Here is a 26,213-nt window from a genome sequence, read left to right as displayed (position 1 = left end):
TATGTTTATGTCTGGGGTTTGGATTTGACAAGACCTGCTTAGTGGATGATTAATTGGATCAACATCCTGAATTCCCCAAGTCAGTGAATTCCAGTTACAGGAGATGAAAGACTAGTTCAGTGTTAGATGAACAGGACTGGAGTGTTTCTTTGAAGCTCCTCTTTAGGGGGTCTCTCATACAGCAGGCTGAGACATGCTACTTAAAGATCTAAGAAGAACTTCAGATACCCTCTGTGAGTGTATGAAAAATGCATTTCTTAATGTGCACTGGTTTCCAGTACATTAGTCCTTAATGTTATCTGGATCCTTCACGTCGTCACAGTGGAATCAGGCCTGCAGCCTGAAGACAGCTCAAGAAACTGAAACTCATCAAGACTTTGATTCAGATAACTGGGATGCATGATTGGCAAGTTGTCCATAAAACAACAAATTCTTCCTGTGTTTACTGTAATATCTAATTGTCATGCTCATTTTTTTTTTGGTTGGGGATTGGAGAATTTATGCCCTGCTGCCTGGTTTTGTCCGCCCCCTGACTGTTTCCCATTTCCCCTCCCTGCATGCTTCCTATTCCTGTTGCACATTTATTTATGTCCTGTCAGCACTGTGAATGTCATCCATGTATTTTACACCTTGGGTCCATGAGAAATTTTATTTCATCTCCACACACTGTATACAGCTGTGATGACAAATCTACTTCACTTCACTTGACTTGAAATGTCCTCAGTGGATGTATTAAGTTCACAACTTACTGTCAGCACATTGGCTAAAAAAAAAAAAAAAAATAGAAATGAAATGAAAAATAATAGGAAGCGCTGGATCAAGTGTTAAGATGCTGAACAACAAGAGGAAAAAGAAAAACTGCAGCAATTAATGTGATAATTACAATTAGGATTATTCATGTAAATATCCACTGTTACTCAAGGGCCCATTAGTGTCTTAGTTGGGTTTGAACTCACAAGCCCATAAACCATTGAGCTAACGCTGTTATTTCTACTCAGTTTCAGTTTTGCTATTTTCCGGTCAGTGTGCTGCCTATGTAAAGATGATTTGCTTTGTTTCTGCTTTGTAACATGCATAAGATTCATAAAATCATTTAATTAGATCTGATTAGTCAACAAATGGAATCCTAACAGTCCTAATTTGTCCTAATCTAATATTAGCGATGTTTCCAGAGTTAAATTCAGAACCACTTACCCTCCAACTTTCCAGAGATCTCAAGATTTTTTTTAATCTTAACAAAATGCAGAGTTGATTTAATTTCATCCCAAATAGTAAGTGTATAATAAGTGTATTGACTGGAAAACACATGTTGAAGTTATTATGAGATAAAACCTCATAGCCATTGTTGCAACAGAAAGTAAATGAAATGATTTCAGTGTTAGATTTCCACGCCATACTGCTGACCTTACTGCTGATTACTCTTTCACCAGCAAATTATCCAAAATCTTCTTTGCCTGTTTAGCTTAATTACCTTAAGGATTGATTTGATTTTGATTTTTTCATAGACATGCATTCTATTATACACATATCATAAAAATCGCAAGACGTCAACAGTGCTTTAGCCATCAGTCTTCAGTTACAGTAAGACTATCCTATAATTTCAACCCAAATGGTTGTAATCACGCCAAACTCAACGAATCACCTGATAAAATTGAACTGCGTGCTCGTTTTTTTCTCTGAAAGTGCTCCAGGAATTCCTGATGTGTTTCACGGCTCTGCATATGCCCAGACGTAGTTTCCCATGGTTCCAATCTTGATAAATCAGCACTGAGTTCTGCTCTCGGCTTCACAGTGACGGCATTTAGATTGTAAGAGGTATACAGGATAACAATCCTACAATTAGTCCCTTTCAGACGGGCCCTTCTGAAGTCACAGGCCTGATTTGCAGCATTATTTCGACGTGATGACTACTCAGGAGAATAGAGCAGTGCATTTCTCTCTCATGCTGTGCCAGAATCAGATTCATGAGAACACAGTGGAAAAATGCGCCATGCCCTGATTTCAGAGTCTCTGCATGTTTTATTTGAGTACTGAAAGAGGGCTTTAGTCTTCTCTGTGCTGTTCAGAGTTTTTTTTGGTAAAGTAGCAGAACTTCAAAAACATCAGGAAGGCTTTGCCCTTGACATTTGAAATCCATCTTTGCTGAGTCTTAACAATCTTAAGACTATTCAAAGGGAGCTTTCCTAAGTAGGTAATAATCAGGGTTTCTGATAAATGTACCTGAAATGAGTTATATAAAGCTCTGGGGGGAAAAAAAAAGAGACCACTGCAAATTAATCAGTTTCTTCCAGGTGCATGTATTGGTGAGATGAACAGTTTTGCTCCATTTTTTTGTGAACTGCTGACAATATTTCTTCTAAATTCCAAATATAACCATTGTTATTTAGAGTGTATATTTCAAGGAAATGAAAACACATCAAAATAACCCGAGATCATGCAGTATTTGCAGAGCTTTAATAACTCAAATAAAACAAAATGTAAATAATTTGTAAACAAATCGTGTTAATGCTTTGGCTAAACAACATTAAGAAATCAGTATTTGGTGGAATAACCCCGATTTGCACGCATTTTGGCTCCATGCTCTCCACCAGTTTTTCACATTGCTGTTGGGGAACTTTATACCACTGTTTTTGCAAAAAAGCAAACAGCTCAGCTTTGTTTGATGGTTTGTGATCATCCATCTTCCTCTTGATGACATACCAGAGGGTTTCAAATCTGGAGATCAGACTGGTCAGTGGTCTCTTTAATTTTTTTCCAGAGCTGTATATATATTATAGTATGATTTATATATGTAACTTGGGTGAACCTTGGATGAAAACTGTGGCTAGATGAAGCACGGTCAACCCCCTGGATGCGACGTCCCAGGCTCACTGACACAATTCCATCAGAAAAGATATACACAGAGGTTAACACAGCTCACGCAATGGATATAAAAAGTCTACACACCACAGTTAAAATAATTTAGTGTTATTACACCACTCAGGGTAAAAGTCTATCAGCATGGCATATCTTAACTAGGCAATGCTCGTTCTTGCAAAAACATTTTAAATCCATCAGATCTGGCAAATTGTAATACGTCTCCTCTACACAGCTTGCTTCAGGATAAACCACAGATTTTTAGTTGGATTCAGGTCTGGGCTTTGGATGGCTATATACACTATAGTTCAGTGTATGTGCTACAGAATTGACCAGATTCTCAAATGTGAGTTTTATGAAGAAACTTCTAGGATTCAGTTCAGTTAGAGAAGAGGTTCTAAAACCAGGGGTAATAATGCCACTTGTATTACCATTGCTTCTGCAAACACACCAGCATATGTCACATTGGCTATATCACACCATCCCAGCATGGATTATTTTCCTATAACTACACAGCACTTCCTACCAGACTAGTACGGTGCAAGGAATTATCCCTTGTTGGGTTTTTTTAGTGACTTACATTATGTTATATTGCTGACATAACAAAGTGTTCAAATGTCAATGTGGTCTAAAAAAAACTGAAAGGAAAGTGGCTTGTTTTGAAGGTTGAGGTTGCAGAAAATTCTCCACATCTGAAAAGTCTGGAACCCTTGAGTTAGTGTGTTAGAAAATCATGTACACTGAAACCTTTCTAGTCGATTCTAGTAGATCCAAGGCACTTTCACCAGCTCTGCTCTATAGCTTGACGTACTTCGTAGCCCTGAACAGTTAGCAAAGCAAATTCCACCACACAGGCACTTCCAAACCTCCAGACTCTTTAGGAAAACAGAAATGTAGCACTGTGTTGATTGTATTCTTTCTATACAAATAAAAGCATATTATTTTTAAAAAAATATTATTTAAAGAATTTTGTATTATTAGCTATAATGTATACTATAATTGTATTATTAGCTATAATGCTAGTGAGTTGGCAGAGCTGCTATGGTTGTGTAGCATTGTTAAGCTCTTGTGTGGAGAATAATATAGCAATAGCTTAATATCAGTAATGTATTAAGTACATGAATACTTTAAAAACCGTAAAGGCTCTACATCTAATAACAACAGTATAGCTTCTGAAGATATTTAGCGTTAGCTGTAACATTACAAAGTGCTCTATTTAATTTTACTGACTTTATTGTTTTGCAATACTTTGTAGTTTATTTTGATACACTTATATTGAAGGTACTTTGTATTATGCATCATTATGTATTTTTGCACTTTGCTAACCACATCTCTCTCTCTCTCTCTCTCTCTCTCTCTCTCTCTCTCTCTGATAAAATCTCTGACCCTTCTGATAAAATCAGACAAGCACACAACACAAAGAGATATTCAACCTTAACTTGAACTGTTGCATGCTCTGCTAACGTTCCAACAACCGAACCTCAATATTTTTATTTTAACCTTCTTCTATGACTTGTATTCAAAATGTGTCTGCTTGTGTCTCTGCTCACATCTTCTCTTGACTGATCTATCTAACAGTGCTGCAGTGTCTGATTTCAGACGTCTCTGCTGCAGACCACTGAATACTCGCTCACAAACCAGAGCTAAAAATATGGAAAGTGTAGATGAGCTTCACTGGTGTGGGAGGAAGCCAGAGACTGGGAAAGAGTAACTGGACCAAAAGGCTTTGTTGGAGAGTTTGAGGTTTCCTTATTGAAAATCATTTGATGTACAGTACAGTTAGAATACACATTCATTCGCTGGACGTTATTGAAAATAATTGGACAATGCAAGTTATAATTTAGCAGTAAAAATAAAAGAACATGCTTATGTCTAAAGATTACTGTAGTGCAATGCATACTCTATAATTTGGTCAAGGAGGGAGAGGATTCCCATGAAAATTAAACTGTGGTGCCTCATTTCACTGTCTGATTGGTCAACTGTGATTGTAGGAAAAAAATGAAAGCAATAAAACCATCCATTTATGAGTTATTTGATTTGACAAGTGAACATGAACAGTGAAACTGTCTTGTATATGAAATGTGCTTGCAAGTTTTCTACAATCTGATTTGTTTGTTGTGATATTTTTGGCTCATAAATATAGTGCCTTATCATTAGAACATCATGTGTTTGAGTACTAATAGCCATTCACGGAAAAAGCATAACAGACCCTGCTCCATTTCCATGATCAGAAACGCAAGCCATTACTAACACTGTGTAACAAAATGACAATATCAGTATCTATTTCTAAACCAGTTTAGTGCTCCAAATCTCCATAGCTGTACTAAGATTTAACCCTGATATTAAAGTCTAGCAGATTTTTTTTTTTTTTTTTTTTTTACTGTTATTTGACCGTAGCTTGATATTCACTATATCACTATATACGAATGTAATATTGCTTTCAGACGGTTCTTTAAGCAGGGGAATAACATTTCAGACACAATATGACTAAATGTTTTGTTTGTTTTGGGTCTGCTTATGGAAATAGATCCTGAAGAAACCACACCCACTGATTGATCACTGAGCCAGTCAGCTTGCTGCTTTTTGGATCCCCACTGATTTGTACATTCGCATCTGCTGTATATGTCAATGAAATATGATTGTGCAACAGAAGGTTACGTTATCTAAATTCTGACCAGAGCTAGACCCTATTTGTGACAGATGTAGGCAGGCTCCTGCAAACCTTTTACATATATTCTGGACATGCCCATTGCATTTTCAGAAATAATCAGTTTGACAATAGACCCATCTCCTTTCATTGCTATATTGGATTAATGCTGCTTTAATGGAAAGACCAATTTCCATCTACTTTCCTTCACTGGATTAAAGACATCGTGCAGTATCTCTTCAAGGGTCTTCTCAGAAATTTTATGCAATCTGGCAACCTTTTTAGTCATTTGCTGAAAAATACAAGTAGGGAATACAATCCCAAAATCTATATAAATGCGTGTGTGTTTTTTTCCCTCGTCACCTTGTGCAATGCAATTTATACTTTATTTCTGATGGGTAAAGAAGGGTTAGGATAGGGTATGATGTTACACTTTTTCTGTTTTTCTTTTCCTTGCATATTATAAAATCTTAAATAAACCTAAATAGACCTTGTTAAAGAAAAATCACATCTGGTGAAAATGGCTTTTCCTTTTCCTTTTCATCTGCTGAAGTTTCATATTGCAAGTCGAAAGTCATATTCATGAGATTTGTTGAGAAGTGAAATTTTATGTGCTGCAAACAGGTGATACACAAGGTGAAACATCCTATGAATGCCATTCATCTAAACAAATCACTGGACCCAAACCAGTTGCTGTATAATATATGCTTTTGTGTCCTCTTTGTTATTCACTCTAGTGTTGTTGTTGTTGGGGCAGACAAAAGATCTGACAGGATTTATCTTGGTATCGCTTTCTTACATCACAAAAGCCTGCAATTTTAACAAGGCTGCGTAGTCATTTTATATCCACTGTATGAGAATGGGACTGTTTTTACCATTTTGCTCATACAGTGCACATAACGTGGTCTTTGTCCTGTAAGCTTTATATCTGATTGTGTGCTCACTCCTGCGTGAAAGTAAACGCCTCCGACTTGCGTGACATGAGCTCTCAGGCCTGATGCACACTTCTAGTTTCATTCAGATGCCCTGTGAACCTTTCTGGCAAGCTTTATAACAAACTGCACTTCCTATTTAGAAATGAATTTGTTAATGTTTAGAACATTTAGTTTATTATGCATAATGTATGTGTATTTGGTTACATCCCTTATGTGTTCTGAAGTAGAGAGTTTGCATATCTTCGATGACCGCAGGACTGTCATCGGCTATAAATAAAATCTATTTGTAATTGCATTAATCAAAGCAAGCTGGTGGTTAGTTTGTCTTTTTTAATGGTCCTCGTCATTGAAAATCAAAACATGGCTAAATATGTTATTTATTAATGATGCATAGGGCTGATTCTTTTTTATTTATTATTTTTTTTTTATCAATAAGCGAGATAGTTTTGATGTATCTTTAAAGCCCCTTTTATAGATAATTGGACTGATTTTTTTTATTTTTCCATTTTTTCCAAGATTCTTTTTTTTTTTTCCATAACAATAAATTAGATTAGAAAATTAGACCTTGACTCAAACCGTCTGCATACATTAAATATAACAAGCAGAATAATGTTTAAGTAAAGTGAAGTACAAAATTAACAAAATAATTATAGATGACATTTTTCGGTTTAGGAAAAATTCATCAGACTTTACAAGGCCTAGAAGGCCCTAAAGGTTCCCCTCTGGAAATAACAGCTGAAAAAACATTTTATATCCTTGTACAGACTTGAAGCACACATCCACATTAACACTGGACATGTGTGTGTTTTTGGCTATCCACACTCCCTTAAGAATCCAGATGCAGGAGGGTTTTTCCACGTCTTTGCCTCTTTCATGCACATATATCATATAAGTCTGAGACGTGCTATAATCTAAAGTCTTTTGTCAGAATATATTTACTGTATGTTAGAATCATGTATGTTTCAATACCGATATTCTTTCATTTTTTCAATATTCTATAACTGCTTGATTGACATTAATATTACTCTTTTAGAGCGGCTCTCTGCACTGTAAGGAAATGATTATACTAGGAATTTCTGCTATGATAATCCCAAGTGTTTATGCCTCTAATAAAGAACCCAATATTATTCAACACAAAGCTACAATTCTTTTCAGAAATTCCCAACTCAGCATTCAAGCGCACTGAAATATAAAGCAAAATTTCAGCCATCTTCAAGTTTCATAATGTCTACAAAGAATATCCGATATGTGATTGCACTGTAATTGTAACTAAACTGTATTATTTAGGCTATTCCATGTATAAATGATTACAGTCAATATCATGGGTAGCATGAATCCTGGAAGTTACGGTTGACAGGAGAAGTCCCCAAACGTAGCGAAAATTGAGAGGACATGGGAATTAGAGGGAATTAATTTGATCTAAACAAAAGGAAACAGTACAAACTAAAAGACTAAAATCATGGAAGCTAGGAAAACAAGGATGCTGGAAACCCTAGAAACATAGCTCAAAAATACAGGAGTGTTTATGTATGGATCAGAAACAGGACTAGAACGAACACACGGACAGTGCTTGAGCCAGTAGGTCTGACAAAAATTCTCCATTTTATACTGGCACACCGCTGTTGCTGGGGTTGGTACTGCTCCAGGGAACCAGCTAGGCTTTTTAGGACCTGGGCCACATTTCCACTGTTATAAGAGCTGAATGATGTGGAAGTTTAGTGATGCACAATTAATAATCATGGAGAATTTTACAAGTCGACCTTCTGGCTTTGACAACACACTTTACCACCCAAAGTCAAATCTGTGTCCTTATACACTTTATGCATAGAAGACATTTTGCGCAAAATTAAAAGCAGAAGAAGCCTTTATTATTGCCACACATACATTATAGAACAGTGGAATTTTTTTAACCCAGCTGAAGTAGATGGGGTCAGAGCACAGGGGCAGCTATAATACAGCACCCCTGGAGCAAAGAGGGGTAAGAGCCTTGCTCAAGGGCACAACAATGGCAGCTTGGTGGTGCTGAGGTTTGAACACCGACCTTCCAATCAACAACCCTGCTTTAATAGATTGATATTTAAAGTGACTTATATATTAAAGTCTTATTGAACATAATTTGAACTGGAAGAGGCAGAGAGTGAGCAGTATCTGAGACACTGGATGAGAAAAAGAGACAAAAGTCTGATCTCCCACTTGGTCTTTAAATCAGAGACTAAACAGGTTGGAGTTCCATCAGAGGCTGGAAGGAATAGAATCACATCTACATGGATACATCAGACCCAGGTAAAGATTTGCAACCAGAAATCCTCTCTAAGGTATATAAAAGTAGCAGCTGGAGCACACATTAGGCCTACCTTATTAGATTTATGAAATAACTTTTACTTTTTGTAATGGAGGTTTCATATTCATTACCACTGATACTATTCAGTGACTCTTACCCAAGACTCTTAAGTGGACTGAGTGAAGAAGGGTGGCTCTCAGACTTTTCTAGCAGAATAACTTGCCCAAGTATTTAAGAATACCTTCTTTCCCCATTACAGTTCCACATGCTCTCTCCAAACCACTCAGTTGAAGGTGTGGTTTGTACTTAATAGCCACTCAGAGTCCCCACTCCAGACAAGATGGGCTATTGGCATAAAATTATTGGCAGAGGCTAAAAGAAACTGGTTCCGGGGCTTGAAGAATACGTGGTTGAATCTATCAGGTAAGATGTATGTGGGATAATCTACAAGAAACTGGAGAATCCACCTAAAAGTCGTAGAGGCCTGTAAAAATATTAGGTCAGCAAGAAGGTAAGCACATAAGAAACGTGAAGTAACTAGGAAAGCCAGCAGACACAAGCGAAACAAATAATGCAAGTAAGAACTCTGCTGAAGTGGTCAGGAGAACAGGAAGCAGTTAGATGTACAGACTCTGGAGTCATGTTATGTTTTCAAATCTTGTCCAAATATTATACTTAAGACTTGACTACTGCTGCTATCCCCGCTCTATTTATTTCCTTTGCTTCTTCATTCTTCACTCTTCATTCTTCACCACTGAGTTGAAGTTCATCAAAGTTCTGGTCAAGCCCAGCTTCAGGGTCAATGTTTCTGATCTGTCTGTTTTTTTTTCAGCCCCAGAGGCTTTCATTGTCACTCTTCAAAATGGAGTAAAGTTCAAAAAGTCCATGAACAGCTGGGAAGTGTATTATGTGTCTGGTACTGGGAGTGTTTCTGATGAACTGGGATGTACTCATTCTCTTCTGAAGTGATCATCTTGAGTGCTGAAGAAAAAAAAAAGAAAAGAAATGGCTGTAAGTAATAGCTAAGTATCTTTCTAAGTTGAAGAAATACAAGAAATATACAAAGCTCTGGTGATGATTTAGTAGCATTTGGTTTATTGGACCAGGATACACTGAATAATGAATAATGAATGAATGAATGAATGATTACATCATGATGAAGTTCTCACTATTGATGTTTCTCCAGAATTTTCCCAATATTTGTGTCTGATAGAGACACACTGAGATACAGAATGAAAGATCTGCACTTGTGTGGTAGCCATGGCAGGCAGACAGAAATCTGTGCCAAAATAAACCTCAATTCCTCAGGGGTTGCTCACTCCCTTTTCAGGGATGTTTGCAGATATGGTCACCTTCCAACCTTCTCCATGCATGCTGTGTGTCTAAATGGATGAAATCCAGTTACAGTACATCTGAAAATATCCAACAGTAATCATTATTTCAGGTGAAAATTGGTGGCTTCTTTGCTAAATAAGCATTCATAAATTTTAATATCAGATGTTTTAAAAACCACCCAGAGTTTATGAGTCTATCTTCCTTCCATTGGGAGAAGGTTAGTGAGTTTTGTCATGCATGTAGACACAGGCCTACAGTTTATTCCTGTTGGTCAGTTCCTGAAGGTTGGTCTGGCAAGAACGCTTTCCTCCTGTCTCGCCAGTAGATCCCAGAGGCTTTCTGCATCAATACAGAGAAGGAAGCAAAGATTCCTGGTCAAAATGAAGTGATGGAAAAGGAAACCATGCCTTTGATATCTGACAGAACCTTGGTTTTGACTATGAGCCCCAAAGGATGAAGAGGTGAAAGAGAGAGATCACAAAACACTTGATTCTGACAGCAATCTCATGCTCTTACTGGATTATGCAAAGTGGATTTCACTCTCACCTAATCCTCGTTTACAGAGCGATGAAATGTCATGGACATCCAAACTGCTGTCCACTTCATTTGTAGTTGAAATCTCTTGTTTGTCTCAAGACATCATTCTCGTTTTCTCATTTTAGTGAAAGACAGGGTTGCCAGGTTATTACAACTAAGAAACTGTTAGCTGAGTAAAGTTTTAATGTGGTTTTTAAAAAATGCCATAACAAAAAATGTACAATTATTTAAAGGAATAGTTCATAGGAGAATTTGCTTATGTGAAATCCCACATTTCTGTTTGTTAAAGTGTATTATAATTATACATAATTATATACAATTACATATTTATATCAAATTATATAATTATTATAGTAGACTATAATTATTCAATATATAGACTTCTTCATAGAAATTGGGACTTCAGCTCAAATATGATCTTATTGGTTATGTAAAATTGGTTTGTTTTCTTTCTATGGTAGTTTATAGATTCCCCTCCACCCTACAGGATTACATTTCTGAACTTATTAACCCTAACACATATTGCTCTCGTGTTAAGCATGGCTTTGCTTTGTTCTAAAATTATTTAATAATCTGACATAAAGAGCTATAGGATTATTCTTTTCCATAGTTTTTTATCAATATTAAGAAAGGTTGCTAGTTTACATGCCATATGTGATCCATGGAGAATTTTTACAATAGATTCCCTTGAGATTTGTGAAGGAAAATGAACCAGGCCTACCTGGCTGTGAAGTTTGTTAATGAGTTTCTCAGATGTCTTTTTGAGACTGCGGACGATCTCTTGTGTCTGTGGGCTTGAAAAAGCTCTGTTTGCCAAAGAATGGCTTTTACATTTACCCTCTGTCTTTAAATGTTTTAATATCTCCACTAACTGTAGTGGTGGAGAAGTAAGGCAAAAGGTATGGAAAAATCTTGCTTAACTGAAAGTGGAAGTAGTGACTTTATACTAAAGTCAACATTAGAACATCAGAATGGGTTTTCATGAAATATTCTGTCCACAGCATCAATGCCTTCATTCTGGATGGCTCTGCACATGTATTTTATTACCTCATATATGCCATTGTTTTAATTATTTGGGTTCACAAGATTGTCAAAGATCCACTCTGTCACTTTTTCTGTTTCTTTTTCACTTCTTGAGATTTTATTCTTATGAAAGTGAAAAGAAACGCTCAGAAATTGAATGGATTCTTCACCTTAATGAATGTACAAAAATGTACACATATAAATATTTTTTCAATGTATACATTTTTGTAAATTGCTTTTTATAATATTATTTATATTGTAAATCAACTTTTTATAAGATATAATCTCATTTATTCCAAATACACTTGCTCAGAATGTGTTAAATGCTGGCGAGCCTCCTGGTAATTTATATAAGGTTCTTTGCACCACCGATTAAAAACATTTATATAAAATTATTTGACAATAAAACTATTAAATGCTGTTGAATTAAATTAAAAGTCTATTTTTTCCTTGATACGTAATTCATCACTCTACGCAATACAGGCATGGCATTTATTTTAAATTAACTACATTATTTACAAAATACATACATAAGCCGTAACAATGACTTTGTCAGTAAAGTCCTCAGTATGCTTAATGCGAAAACAGCAAAGGGTTGTACAAAGACAAAACCACCCTCACAAGCTTACAAGCTCACCTACGCTGCAGGTTTGCATCGACTGTGGCGTACAAGTGCTCCAGTACAGCAGATGGCACTGTTTCAATTTCCATGACTACAGGAATGAATCTCGGGTACGCCTCACTTGCAGTGGCCAATCACAGGCATGATTGGCAAGTGAAGGCTCTGCATGATGACTGTTTGCTCTGCAATTGCATCATACTTTTTTCGTGACAGCCAAGCAGAACGATTTCACCACATAAAGCATGCTGAGGCTTTAACTTAGTGAACATTTTCGCCATGGAATGATAAGCACATTAAAGAAACATGCACTTTACACACTGCAAACAGAACAACAAACAGCAATAAAATAGTGGCATATTGTAAAAAAAAATATATATTGACCAGGTAGACTGATCTACAATCCACTGAGTCTTGTAATTCTTTTACAAAAAGTGCAGAACAGTAATCTAGTTATGATCTAGATATCATCGCAATACAGTAATTAATAGGCGAATATGACATCATAGGTCACTTGATGGCCATTGTTCCAGGCATAGAGTGTGCGGTCTTTTGGGTTATAGTCAATTTGTGTGGTGTAAGTGTAGTTGTTCAGGAAGGGCAGCCGTGGCACCATCTGAGTGTGTGTGTGCGTGTCGAAAGCATAGCTAATGGTGGCGTTTTTGCGCTCATAACTGTCCACGGCATACAGGACACCACAGATGACAAAGCTGTTCCCGTAGCTGTTCCTCCTCAGGCCTGTCCTCCACGTGTTCTCCTTCTGCAGGTCGAAAGGATTGAGCTTGCTCAGGATGATTACTTCCTGATGGAAGCCTTCTTCATCTAGAGCCGGATAAACCAGCCACAGGCCACTCTCATCCACAGCAAAGTCCACATCAGAGTGTCCTCTAAAGCTCCAGGGTGCCTCTTCATCCTCATGCTCAAACATGGCATCATGCAGTGTGGTCCAAGCCGCCACGTAACGCAGACGAAGGTCATATTTGATGATGTCATGCGAAAACGCCCGGTTGTAGTAGAAGGCACCATTGTAGACCACATGACCCGTGCCAATCCAGTTGTAGGGCAGTTTGTAGGAGCCGCTGACACGTCCTGAGTGGACAGAAAATAAAAAGCTCTAATATTAACACCCACAGAGTTTGCCCAGAGTTTGTCCAGTAGTTTGACAAGACACTGTTATCAGTGCTTCACAGTATGAATCATTTTATTCCGTATCAGAACCAACAGTGTGTTAGATCAGTAATCAACAAAACCAAAAACACACCAATTATTACCCACAAGCATAACCACTATAATCTTATAGTACAGAAAGAGTACACTAATTTAGATTTGTGTGAAAATTGCTGGTGAAATCATGCTAGGCAGAGGTAAAATCTGGACTGAGAAATACCTTCACAAGGGATGATACATATAGGATAAAACATGAAAGAATAAGTAATCATAACCTTGCTCTTACACAGAACCCTACACAACTAAATTAATCAAGAACCATCCGTTATCCACAAGGGCCAGTTTGGAAATAAATGAGCTAAATGATATAAATTACAATACTTTTATGATAATTTGCCACCCCATGTGTTAAAAGTCATCTAGCTAGCTTAAAATCCAGAAAAGATAGCAAAGAAAAGCAAAGTTTACAAAATCTTGCATTACACAGTGTTGGTGTATCAATAACAGGGTAGAAGTTTGGTCTCAAATGTTCTTTGTCTGGCCTTCTGAATGATGGCCAACACTTAAATCATTAGCATTTAGTGTTATTAGCTTTTTATAAATTGTGTTAGTGGTATAAGTGGCAATAATAATTTAGAATGCAATAATATTTTGATTTTTATTGGCTACCAGATATAATACAATAAATATAATATATAATATATAGTATAATAATCACCTTGCTTAAATGTATCCATGTCACGGAACTCCAGTAGGTGGCTGCCATAGTAGTAGTTTGTGACATAAATGACATTGCCATTGCCTTTTGGGTCCTTCATCCAGGCGCCTTCATTGCGGCCATAGGTATTGTGAGTCACAGGGTCGGCGATGGTAGCTAACGTGTCCTTGCATACACCTACAAATTGTAAAGAAAAAATAATATTGATCAGCCTTTTGTGTGGTTTTAGGGGATGAAAAACTGTGGTATCGAATATTGGTATAGGAGCATGTTTGAGTATGAGTACAGGTAAAATGAGCATGGTATTGAACCTGTCATAACTGACTGACAACTCAGAAATTGATGGAGTTTTTAAAATCAATACTGTGATAATACTGAGAATTGTTTATTGAATTTTAACCACATGGTAGAGTTGAACTTACCAGAATTCTTTGGTGAGTCTGTAGAGACTACAGATTCTTCGTCCCAGCTGAGTCGAGATCTCACACTGTGTTTTTTTGCTGCAGATGTGGAGTTATGCTGTGGTTTTGGATCTTTAGGAGCAGCTGAGATGGATGTTGATCTGTTGGTGGTCGTCGGCTGTGTGGTGGTGGTGGTGGCGGTGGTTGTGGTGGTGAAGGTTGTTAAGGAAAGTGGTGTCGCTGTGCTGGTTGTAATCATCCTCTCAGTTTCCCAGGACTCTTCTTCAGGCTGCTTTGTGATGGTTAGCACGTTTGTGGCGGTTTCACTGTTCACCTTTGGTGCCATAGTGGCTGTAGTTTGAGGGTCTGAGGATTGAGTGTCCTGTTGTTTGGGGATCTGGTCTTCTATTATTAAATCTACTGAACCATCACCACTCAACACATCATCTGTTCCTGCTGTGAAGGATAAGTTGTGGGTTGAAGAGCTTAATAAAAAATATGAGTGTGAAGGTTTTCAATCATGCAGCATTTAAAATGGCTATTTCAGTAAAGACTCTGTAGTTCAGTGCTAGAAATTTGGATGAAAATACATACAAAAGACATAAGCTGTGGATAGTGACCAAATGTCTTGAGTACAGGTGGCAGATGTTACTGGGCTGAATAAGGAGGCCGAGTTTGTTCAAACATGTTACAAATTGCCCCTTCATCAGCTCCAATAATGTAACAGGCACACCCTAATAAACAGAGACCCCAGGGAAGGATCTAGCACTCACTGGAGAGATTATATCTCACAAATGGCTTAGGAATGTTTAGAGTTCCCACAGGAAAAGCTGAAATCTGTGACTGGGGCTAGAGAAGTCTGTACTTGCTTTATTAGCCTACTGGCACCTGACCCACGCTAGGAGAAGTGGAACAAAACAAATGAATATTTTGAAATAATTTTATGGTAACAAGGCAGGAGATGGTGATTAGGTCAGAAAAAACGTTTTAATTGTCCTTTAGTGATAGTAATAGACATTAAACCCCAGGGAAGCCAGTATTAACCACAAGCCATGTGAAGCAAACTCACCACTCTGTTCTCCATCATCATCCTCTTCAGTCTCAGCCTTATAAAAGGTCACACTCCTGATATTCATCCCATTTGGTCCTATTTTGCTCTTCACAAAATTCTGCTCCTCTGAGTCTTCAACATGGCTTCTCTTCAGTACCCTGCTGGAGTCCTGGCTCCCTACAAACCTCTCCTCATACTTCTTCTGCAAACAAATCATGTTGTTTACATTAGGTGTGTAGATCTGTATCAGTATCTGTATTCAAGCTCAAAGTGGGTGGCCTAACCTGGAACAGTTCTCTTTTCTTTTTCAATATGGACTTTACCACTATATCCTGAGAAGCATATGAATTCTAGCTCAGTTCCTCAACCTCATCTACATCCCTGTCTGTTAAAAACTAGAGATGTACACAGGACTGTGTTGAGCTGTTATAACTGAGCTTTATGTACACTATATTGGCAAACGTTTTGGGACATCTGCCGTTACCTGCACATGAATTTAATATGGAGTTAGCCCACCCTTTGCAGCTATAACAGCTTCAACTCTTCTGGGAAGGCTTTCCACAAGGTTTAGGAGTGTGTTTATGGGAATTTTTGACCATTCTTCTAGAAGCACACTTGTTGAGCTCAGGCACTGATGTTGGATGAGAAGGCCTGGTTTGCAGTCTCCACTCTAATTCATCCCAAAGGTGTTCTGTAGGGCTGAGGTCAGGACTCTGTGCAGGCCAGTCAAGTTCCTCCACACCAAACTCACTCATCCATGTCTTTTTGGACCTTGCTTTGTGCACTGGAAAGGGTCATCCCCAAACTGTTCCCACAAAGTTGGAAGCATGAAATTGTTCAAAATGTCTTTAGCATTAAGAGTTCCTTTCACTGGAACTAAGGGGCCAAGCAAACCCCCTGAAAAACAACACCTGTATTACAGAGAATTTAGTTGGTTATATTTAAACCCTCACCAGGAAATTACTGAGGAACAATGAATAAACGTTGTAAATGCTTAGAGTCTAAATTTCCCATGAACATATTTCACCGCTCCCTCATGCCCACATCGTAATAAAATGTGCCTTGCATTCAAATCTGTACTTTTATCTACTTGGATTCATCTGTCCATTCCATTTAATGTATTCATATTCAGCTATAACACTAGTATATACTGTACTGTACATCTGGCCAATTGTGTTTTATGCACTTCTTGAGATTTGCACTAAAGCTTTGAGGTTAATATGGACTGGCATGCTCCTCATAACTCCAGTACACATCTGAGGAATCAAATATCAGAGACCAAACATCTTGGCTGATTGACTACATTTGGGGTTCGAGGGGGAAAATGTGCATTTAATTTTTTTTTTTTTGCCAAACTGTTTCTTTAATAAAAAGCTGCACTGTGAAATAAGGAGGACTTTGTGGTGTAGGTTAATGCTCAGGACAGGCTTTGGGGAAGCTGGCTTTGATCGAATAATTAAGCATTAAATTTTGCCAGGCTGACACAGCAATGTCGGCTAATACTTTCCACAGAGCTGGAACTTGTGATGCTTGGTTAGCCCTGCTAACAAACTGTATCCTTCCAGTATGTGTGTGTAATTACAAGCTAGACTGAGTGTTCAGAATACTGGCTTGGGTATGCTTTGTGTTTGGCGCTGTTGTTAATTTAATTTTAACCCTAACATTGTTTCGATGACCTCAAAATGTGATATACTCTATATATGTGTGTGTGTGTGCGTATGTAGTTTGAAGTCTCCAGGGATGTTTAGGCGCTAGTGGTTAGTGGGTGGAGGTTGCAATGTGTGTTATGGGTTCAGCATTTCCTGCAAGGCATGCTGGGAGCTCTGAGAGCCTTTATGTGGGCTGTGGTGGCTCAAGTGGTTAAGATTCTGAGTTGTTGATTGGAAGGCTGAGGTTCAAAATTCAGCACTGCTAAGCTGCCACTTTTGGGCTCCTGAGAAAGGCCCTTAACCCTCTCTGCTCCAGGGGTGCTGTATCATAGCTGGCCCCAACTTCCTCAGCTGGATTATGCAAAGAAAAGATATGCTATAATAAAGATTTCATATTCCGTCAGTCAATCTGATCTTACTTAAGATGCCTCACTTGATTTACAAATTTCAGTCAAACAAAAAGGCACTAAACTTTCCCGGTCATATGAAAGCGTCTTAGTGCAATAAGACAGTTTATCTAAAAATATCTATAGAAATGTGGACATGATGGATGAATTTAGCACTATCATGTGGTTGTCATTCACACTGGAGTTACAATGGTGGATTTTTTTTTTAAAGCATGTTGAAACAATAGTCTGAACCACAAATATGCTCCAGTAAAAACTCCCTTATATTCTGTCTGGACCTACAAGCTATCCTTAAATATTACCTTTCTCAAATCATTTTAAGTGTACACTATATTCGAATTACCGAATGAAAGATTAAAGGTATGATGGTAGATGTGGATATAACCACAGCAACAAGGAACAACACAGTAGTTTGTTGGGGGGTTTTATTTTTGTTCACAGATTTATAAATTCCTCCCTTTCAAGTTTTATGTGAAGCAGTTTGTGTTGAGAGTTTTACTCATGTGTTCACCAATCGCCTGCAGGAAGTTGGTTGGTTATCTGCCATGTCAATCACACCGCCCCTTTCTGTGAAAGTTTGTGGCTCTTGTCTGTGTTTGTTGACAAAACATACCAGAACCTCTAGTGAATACTGGAAGTCTGGCTGAAATTAGGGTCTCCCACTTCATTATCAGACATCTGTCCCTGGTGTGATAGTGTCCGGGAGGTACCACAGTGCATGCAGTGGGTTACTGGTGTGTGGTGTGTGATTGTAAACACACTACAGTTTACAAAAGTGACATAAAACCACTGTAGTCCCTTGAGGAAGGCACTTAATCCTTAACTGTTCAGCTCTCGGCTTGGATTAGTTTCTGTCTCACTTCACAACTGCTGAATAATTTAATGTAATTGTTTGAGAGGTCATTTTTGAAAATCTCCACTCAATAGCTAGCTAGCATCAACTCTACCAAACTGGAAATCTTAATGCTGAAAACCGAGTTAGAAAATAACCTAGAAAATAAACAACTTTTTGAAATGCTAACAGTTAACATGAAACATTTATCATATGAGACAGGAAATGTGTTTTTCCACGCTGAGAGCTTGGACAGTAATGCTCTTGTGGGGTGTTTGTACAGATAAGAACACAGCACTTGAGTATGAACTAACACCATGTAAGAAAGATGATTTCGGTCCAGTTTCAATCAAACTCTGGCACAGTTTTATTGCAGCCTGATTTAATCCTAAATCAACTCAACTGTAAGATGCGAGCCAAACATACCATCTATTTTGGGTTCTAGACAGCATTTTTTTTTGAACTGCGAGGACAGATCTGTAGCTCTGAACAAATGCTTTTAAGATAAAATTTTAATTTTAGTGTTTGGAATTTGTCTTCCCACACTATTCTGTGTGGGAACTGTACACTATATATGTGTGTGGTGTGTGTGTGTGTGTGTGCTGGCTTTGGTGTATCTCAACATAATCTTTCTCACCTCTGTGTGTGCAAAAGCTGCAGCCACTTTATTCTGTAGCGAAGGCTCTAGCTGGCTCAATCGTCTTTTCTTCTCCAGGTGATGGTGGGCATGCGAGTCCTTCCCTTGCCCTTTCTCCTCTTTCATGCTCCCTTGCTCCTTTGTCACATTTCCGGAAAATGACTGGAAGGAAAAGATTTGCTCGGCTTAAAATATATACTGCACTCAAATGCCCTTTGTCTGATGCCAATAGAGAGGAGAAGAGCGGGAATTCTTAACTTGCATTCTTCCAAACCTAAAATACGTTGCACACATTGTTCCATCTTACTCCCAATAAAGTCAATCAACGAAGATGTGCAGTATGTTCAGTAACTCAACATTTCTTGTTGAATTCAGATTTGATTCATTTTCCGTGACGATATCTATGACAGGCGTGTTTTATTGCTCACTTAGCAACTGTGAAACCATGTAAGTAAAAACCATCATGTCCTTGCTCACTGAATATATTTGAGATATGTGTGTAAATTTCATTTTCGGCAATATTATTCCCTTTACGCAGCTCTAACTTCAGTCTGTTCAGCCATGTGCGGGTATATTTTGCACATACAGGCTTCTATTTTCATCACTTCTCTATAGTTTATCTGTACTTATAATCTTATGCAATATGCTAAGTGTACTCAATACACCTGTATTTTATATCAGTAATTCTATTCCAGGTATTTAAACGGCAATCTACTTCTATATTTCTAAAGCTACTCTTATTCTCGTGCAACCCCAACTACTCAGTCAATTACAATAAATGTTAATGTCATAATAAAGAAGAGATCATTTACCTTTTCGATGTTTTCCACACGTGCCAGAAGTTTAGTGGTGACCGAATGCAACTTTAGCAGATCCATCCCATACAAAGCCCCCTCCAGTAAGTCCATGATGGTGGAAAGCTGTTAAAGGAACATTATATGGTCAAAAAAAAAAACATCTATGATATAGAACTAAACTACTGGCTTTAAATGAAAATCAGCTCGCATAATTTCCTCGCAAAGCCAAATGTATCCGATCGGACAGGATGTCTGAAGTTTGTTTCTTTAGTAGTAATGGAAATGAAGCTCGCCTAACAGTATTCACATGCAGATTTGACCTTTAATGTAATCTTTAAACATGAGCAAAACTTTACTGTATAGCTGAACACCATGACATCTGGAGACTGGAGTCACTGTATCCAAACCACAGGCTCTGCTCTCCAAATTTTGATGGTGAAATTGTACATAAGTGATGAAGTTGATCTCTGCTAAACTCTTTCTTTTAGAGCCAGGATAAGAAAACATAGCGTAACAATGTGATTTGAAACATGTATGTATAGTTTTGGGCATGTATTTCTGAAACATTTGGGGTGAAATAGACTGCTATAACTTGTCAGCTATAGAATTCTTGTAGCTCCAGTGCAAAACTATAGACAGAAAGATTCCATAAGCCCATTTGCGTTGAGTGAAAATCGTACATAAGCTTTCAATCCAGCTTCACACTGAAATCTTCAGAAGTTAAAAATGAGTTTTGTTCCCTTCCTGTTTACCTTGACATCATTTTTTCCAGCCTCTTGGAGCTTCTTAAACCTGAAGTCTCCTTCGCAGGGATTGAGGGCAGATGGAGGGGCGATGCATGCACACTTCTTACAATTGGGTCCTGAGGTCACTGTCTCCACCGTGTAGAAATCCTCAAGCTTTCCAGTCCCTTCTTCAATACGCCTGCAGGCGCTCCTGCTCAAAGGCCTGACCACACATTTACAGCGGCAATCCGGGCCCTCTGAGAGAGTCTTTACTTTGTCGTAGTCGCCTATGAGCTGAAGGGTTAAACCAGCAGGGTTAGATTAAGACTTCCAGAGTAGGTCACTGTGAACTGTGTGAACTTTTATATTTGCATTGTATTACATTAATACTGAAGAAAAGAACTGAATGAATCATTTTGTGCATGCATGTTGGTCTTTATTTGTATACCAACTCAATCAAAATATAGAGGATTTGACCTGAGAAAGATGGAAACTTTCTGGAGGGCATTTTTATTTTATTAGTAGCGAAAGTATTAACTTAAAACATTCATAATGTAGAATAGACTAACGGAGAAAAGTTCTGCAGTGTCTCCGGCTTTATTAAGGACACATTGAATGAACATTGGTGGAGCAAAAATGCTGCAGATGGGTTAGAAATATCCAGCACTACTTTGTAGGCATTAACTGAATTTGCTTTTGCTGGACTGTAGTACAGAATTTTGTGGTGTCTTTGTCTTACAGATGTAGTTTAACATCATGAAGAGTTTGAGCTCAGGTGTGTGCCAGTGCAATAAATCACCAAAATGCACACATTGCACAGATTAAAGGGTTTCTCCGGGAAAAGCACTAGACAACAGGCAATTTTCTAATTCAAAGGCACCAATTTCTGCACTCAAAGCAAACAATATGATTTACCAAAACCATAGCTTTTTATTTTTTGGAAAACCCCAAATCTTCTTTTCTTTTTTTAAACTGAATCTTTTTCAGATTTGCTTGTGCATCCCTCAATACCTTTCCAAGCTTTTAAACCTGTTACTTCTTTTGGTATCACACTTGAATCACTTCTACTATTGTAATCTCTATCTCATGGCCTTCAGCAACGTTACCTGGGTTAAAACGTTCTCCTGATTGTCCAGTTCATCCTCCAGTGCTGCATCTTCAAATTCCTCAGAAAAAACCTGGTTCTGTTGGGATGTGCTCTCCATCACACCAGTCCACGCCAGTGGTAAGAAGAAAAGTGCACCACTCCCAGCCAACAGTAACAGTCTTAATGAGAGCATCATCATGCCGATTATCCACAAATCCACTAACAACCGTTAAAAGCTCCTAATGTGATCTCTTCTTAATTCACAGTCCAGAATGCTTTGTATGAAGTATTTGAATCACTGAATACGTTAATTTAATAGTTTACAAATTCCTCCAAGGTGTGAGGAGCTTCTGTGACAATAATACACAACCTGTTTAATTAGAAGAAAATGCTGCTGTTCTACAGACTGTGCAGGTTGTGTTGTAGCCTTGGATATTCTCTGATGAATGGATCCCTGAAAGGTCAGCCGGCTCGGAAGAAGGAAAGTGGGAAGGACCTGACTCCATCACTGCAGACGGGGAGGAGTCTTAGGATTACAGACTGGAGCTCAGTTTTTGCTCCCACTGCACTGCACCTTTTAGTGTTTCCTGCTCTAACACACATGTAAACTTTTAAAGGGATTTTTACAAGCGGGTCAGCTGAGTCAGGGGTGTTTTTTTGATTAAGTGTAATTTACCAACATATTTGTCAGACAATGATTGTAAATCAGCAATAAACAATAACCATAAACCATAAGAGGCTAATTTTTATTTGTTGTTCCTGGCTAGATGTTAAAAATGACATAAAATGTTGAAAATGATCGTATTAGATAATGTCACATAACAACACATAAACATAACACAGCACAAATAATAATAAAAAAAAACAGATAAAATGAATGTTAGCAAATTTTTTCCACGTCTACTTTCTACCTACATTTGACACGATACACACTTAAATACTTCTTGACTTCATATATTTTCGTTTCATAAGCAGATTCAGGAAACATCATACGGTGAGCAACACAAACAAGTCTCTGTGTTCATTAGCAAGACCACATGCATACATTTTGTCATTTTCTACTGCATTCAAATGATCCATTTTGATATCATTTACCATCAATATTCTACCCTGTCCCATCATTGCCCAACAAAATGGAACAAAAGTCTGATTGTTACAAAAAAAAACCTACAGTACATTGGGGATTTTAATATAAGTAGAATTCCATCTGATCTGTGAATGAATCTGGGATTCAATGAGTTCCACACCCTTTCTAGAAAATAGATAAATTGACAGATTTCACTTACAATTCTAATTCCAAAACATTGCCAGTCATTTACAGTACAAAGTTTTAAGCTAACAGTACTAACAAACAGGAATAAGAATAAGATTAATGTAAAATAATGCACTGATTCTAAGAAGTGTAATTCAATCTGTTTGCAGAATCTATCCGAGACAGTTAAATAAGCCTAGTGTATTCCCTTTGCCTTTTACAAGACCGCATGACCTTTTAAAGCTGCCCACCATTGGTTTGGTACCTAATTCTCCCTTCCATAACTGACAATTATAGACTCGACAGACGGACTAATTTAAACCATGTGCGCCATCTATGGTGCTATTAAAGCATCCTGTTATTACACAGATGCAGCAGCGGATACGCATGCATGCTTGGACCGTGAGCGCCATCTACCTGCTGCCTGTGTGGATGAATTTCAGCTGATGTCACTCAGATGGTTCATTTCTCAGGCTCTTCACCTAGGGCAGGGCATATGAATATAATCTTGGTGTGAAAAAGCTTAGGCTTCTTTTTGAAATGATTAACTACACTTTAACCCCTTCCTATGCATTTATTTATACTGACAGCTTCACGTGCATACACTGAAATGCACTGAAATTACGCTTTGAGACTGAGCATCGTTAGCTTGTTCTGTTCAGTTATATTTGTCATGTCTTTTGCTGGACATATAGCACTTTGGCTGATTTATTACCCTTATCAGTACCCCTACATACTGAATATATCCATAACAACATCCTCTTGTGCAAATACCTACCTCGTTAAAAGGATAGCGCAAAGAAGCTATGATCCAATACTGTTTGTAGAACAAGGGACTTTTGCTAGATTAGGGGTTCTAGGGTTTTCACTGTAAAATAAACTCCCTTTAGGAGTTTGACGGCATCCGCAGTGCAAATTTATTCATTATTTGTGTAAAATGATGTACAACAATATTTTGTTATAATACTTAAACAATATTTAATATGTGTATTATATATTTTTTTTATTTTTATTTCTGAATAAATTAATTTTATTTGCTTACTAACAATTTAGGTCCAGAATTTACATAATTGATAACAATTAAAGGCCTATAATTACACATTTTGGGGTTAATAATGCTTGAGATTAAACTCAGTGCAGTGTGAACTGGGCTAATACCTTTGAGAATGCAATGATAAATGTGTTAACTTTAAAAATGCATCAAAGTAACAAAATAAATAATATTCACTGCCTGGCTATGTTTAATGGACCCCTGGGGGTCCCCATACTCCACTTTGAGAACCATTGCATGACATGACTCTTTGCAGGCCAGAGGAATTCAGTGTAAACTTCAAGAACAAAAAAACACTGTCAATACAATCTGTCAAAAAGCAGCAGTGGAGCAGAGTGGGTTGGGGGCCTTGCTTAAGGACCCAACAGTGGTAGCTTGAACCCCTGATCTTCCAGTCAATAACACAGAGCTTTAATTACTTCAGCCACCACTGCCCTGTCTGTCTGTATGTCAGAGCCAATTCCCAAAATCCACATGAAGGAGGCATGGCCTCTCTCTATAAGTCCCACTGAAACAAACATGGCTTCCCACTAAACAAGGTGTGGCATCTGTCCAACAGTTCCAGAGAATAAGGTATAAGGTATTTCAATGAAGCAGGCATGTCCCATTAAAGATGAGTGGCCTGTCTGTATGTGAAAAGGAAGCATGGCCTCTGACCCTGTCAATCCCAGTGAAGGAGACATGGCCTCTGTGTCTGTTAATCTCAAAGAAACAGGGCATGTCCTTCTACATGACCTACATGGTCTGTGTGTCTGTCAGTGTCAGCATGGTATGTGTGACCTCTATCTATCAGTACTGTCCATACTGAAGGAGGCACCTCTGAATGATGCAAAGTGCCTCATCCTCAAAGATATATATATATGTATATATATATATATATATATATATATATATATATATATATATATATATATATATATACACATATACACACACACACACACACACACATATATATATATATATATATATATATATATATATATATATATATATATGTATTATATATATATATGTATATATATGTGTATATATGTGTATATATATATATATTTATATATATATTTTTTTTTTCAGATGAAATATTTATCATAAATAAAACTGTCTAAATTTAAATCTGTTTGATAAGATTGTGTACTTTCATATTCATGAAAGATGGTGTACTATTTTAATGAAAAATTACTACAGTCATTAGTACTGAAGGGTCCTTGCTTCAATCTGAAACTTTATCTATAGAGTTTCTTTGCGTGTTCACCCCATTTCTGTGTTTTCTCTATGTTCTCTGGCCTTCCTCCCAAAAACATGCTGGGTAGAAGGATTTGCTACTCACAAATTACCACTAGGTGTGAATGTGTGTGTGTGCAGGGTGCCCTGTAATGTACTGGTATCCCAACTGGGATGTGTCCTGCCTCATGTCCAGTGTTTTTAGGATAGTTTCCAGATTCCTAGTGACCCTGGTCATGATAAAATGGTTACTGAAGATAACTGAATGAATAAACATGAGCTCAGATTGATTGGATAACAGATTACCAGACTATGTTTATAGGGCTTTAACTATTTTGTTCAAATGTCTATCATGTACGAGAGCAAGAGTTTGATTCTCTTTATGTCAAAATGTTATAGCTAATTTCTACAAAACAAGAATTGATTTTGTGCATGTTATTTAGAAATCATTACATTAAGTTAGGAACTGATTCACTGAGTCACTGATGGACGCCACTTCTAACAGTGCTGATTTGATTCTTTCAAATTGCTTTTTGATTCATTTGATTCACGAATCCAGAGTGCTATCCAGAATACGAAACCTCAACAAAGGGAATGTATCCGATGTTATACTTCTAAAAAAAATAAAATGACCAAAATAATAAAACCTGTATATTTGTATATTTTTGTTCACGAGCCGGAATTCAGAAGCTTGAATTCAAAGAGTCGATTCGTCTAAAATAAAAATGATTCGTTTACAAATCACAAATGTATTTTTAACTGATACCAAGTCAATAAACACATTTTGTTAACTTAAAAAGCATTCAGTTGTCTTGTTAAGCTGACTGCGTTTCAATATCATACCCTTATTATTAAAAATCCCGTTATTTGTCATTTAACGGCGTTTACCTGTCCATCACGTATAACACGGATACTGCGCATGCGTGATGTATCTATCAGCTTCACGCTGTTACTCGATTAGCTCGAGAGGGCATGCGCAAAT

At 37.5% G+C, this 26,213-nt stretch overlaps 1 protein-coding gene across 1 annotated transcript; it reads right to left on the bottom strand.

Annotated features, from left to right (window-relative positions):
* Positions 1-12,037: 12,037 nt before the first annotated feature.
* On the bottom strand, positions 12,038-22,161 carry olfml2bb (olfactomedin-like 2Bb). The gene is made up of 8 exons (XM_058412984.1): positions 21,724-22,161; positions 20,645-20,911; positions 19,908-20,015; positions 19,096-19,257; positions 15,589-15,772; positions 14,541-14,975; positions 14,119-14,295; positions 12,038-13,322 (listed from the first exon to the last, which is right to left on the bottom strand). Exons 1-8 carry the CDS (start codon positions 21,901-21,903, stop codon positions 12,718-12,720), a joined length of 2,118 nt encoding a protein of 705 aa, XP_058268967.1. The 5' UTR covers positions 21,904-22,161; the 3' UTR covers positions 12,038-12,717.
* Between the last annotated feature and the right edge of the window lie 4,052 nt (positions 22,162-26,213).

Source organism: Hemibagrus wyckioides, linkage group LG17 (genome assembly GCF_019097595.1).
Source record: "Hemibagrus wyckioides isolate EC202008001 linkage group LG17, SWU_Hwy_1.0, whole genome shotgun sequence".
NCBI lineage: Eukaryota > Metazoa > Chordata > Actinopteri > Siluriformes > Bagridae > Hemibagrus > Hemibagrus wyckioides.
Note: the sequence above shows the minus strand (reverse complement) of the source record. Positions and strands in the feature narration are given on the sequence as shown.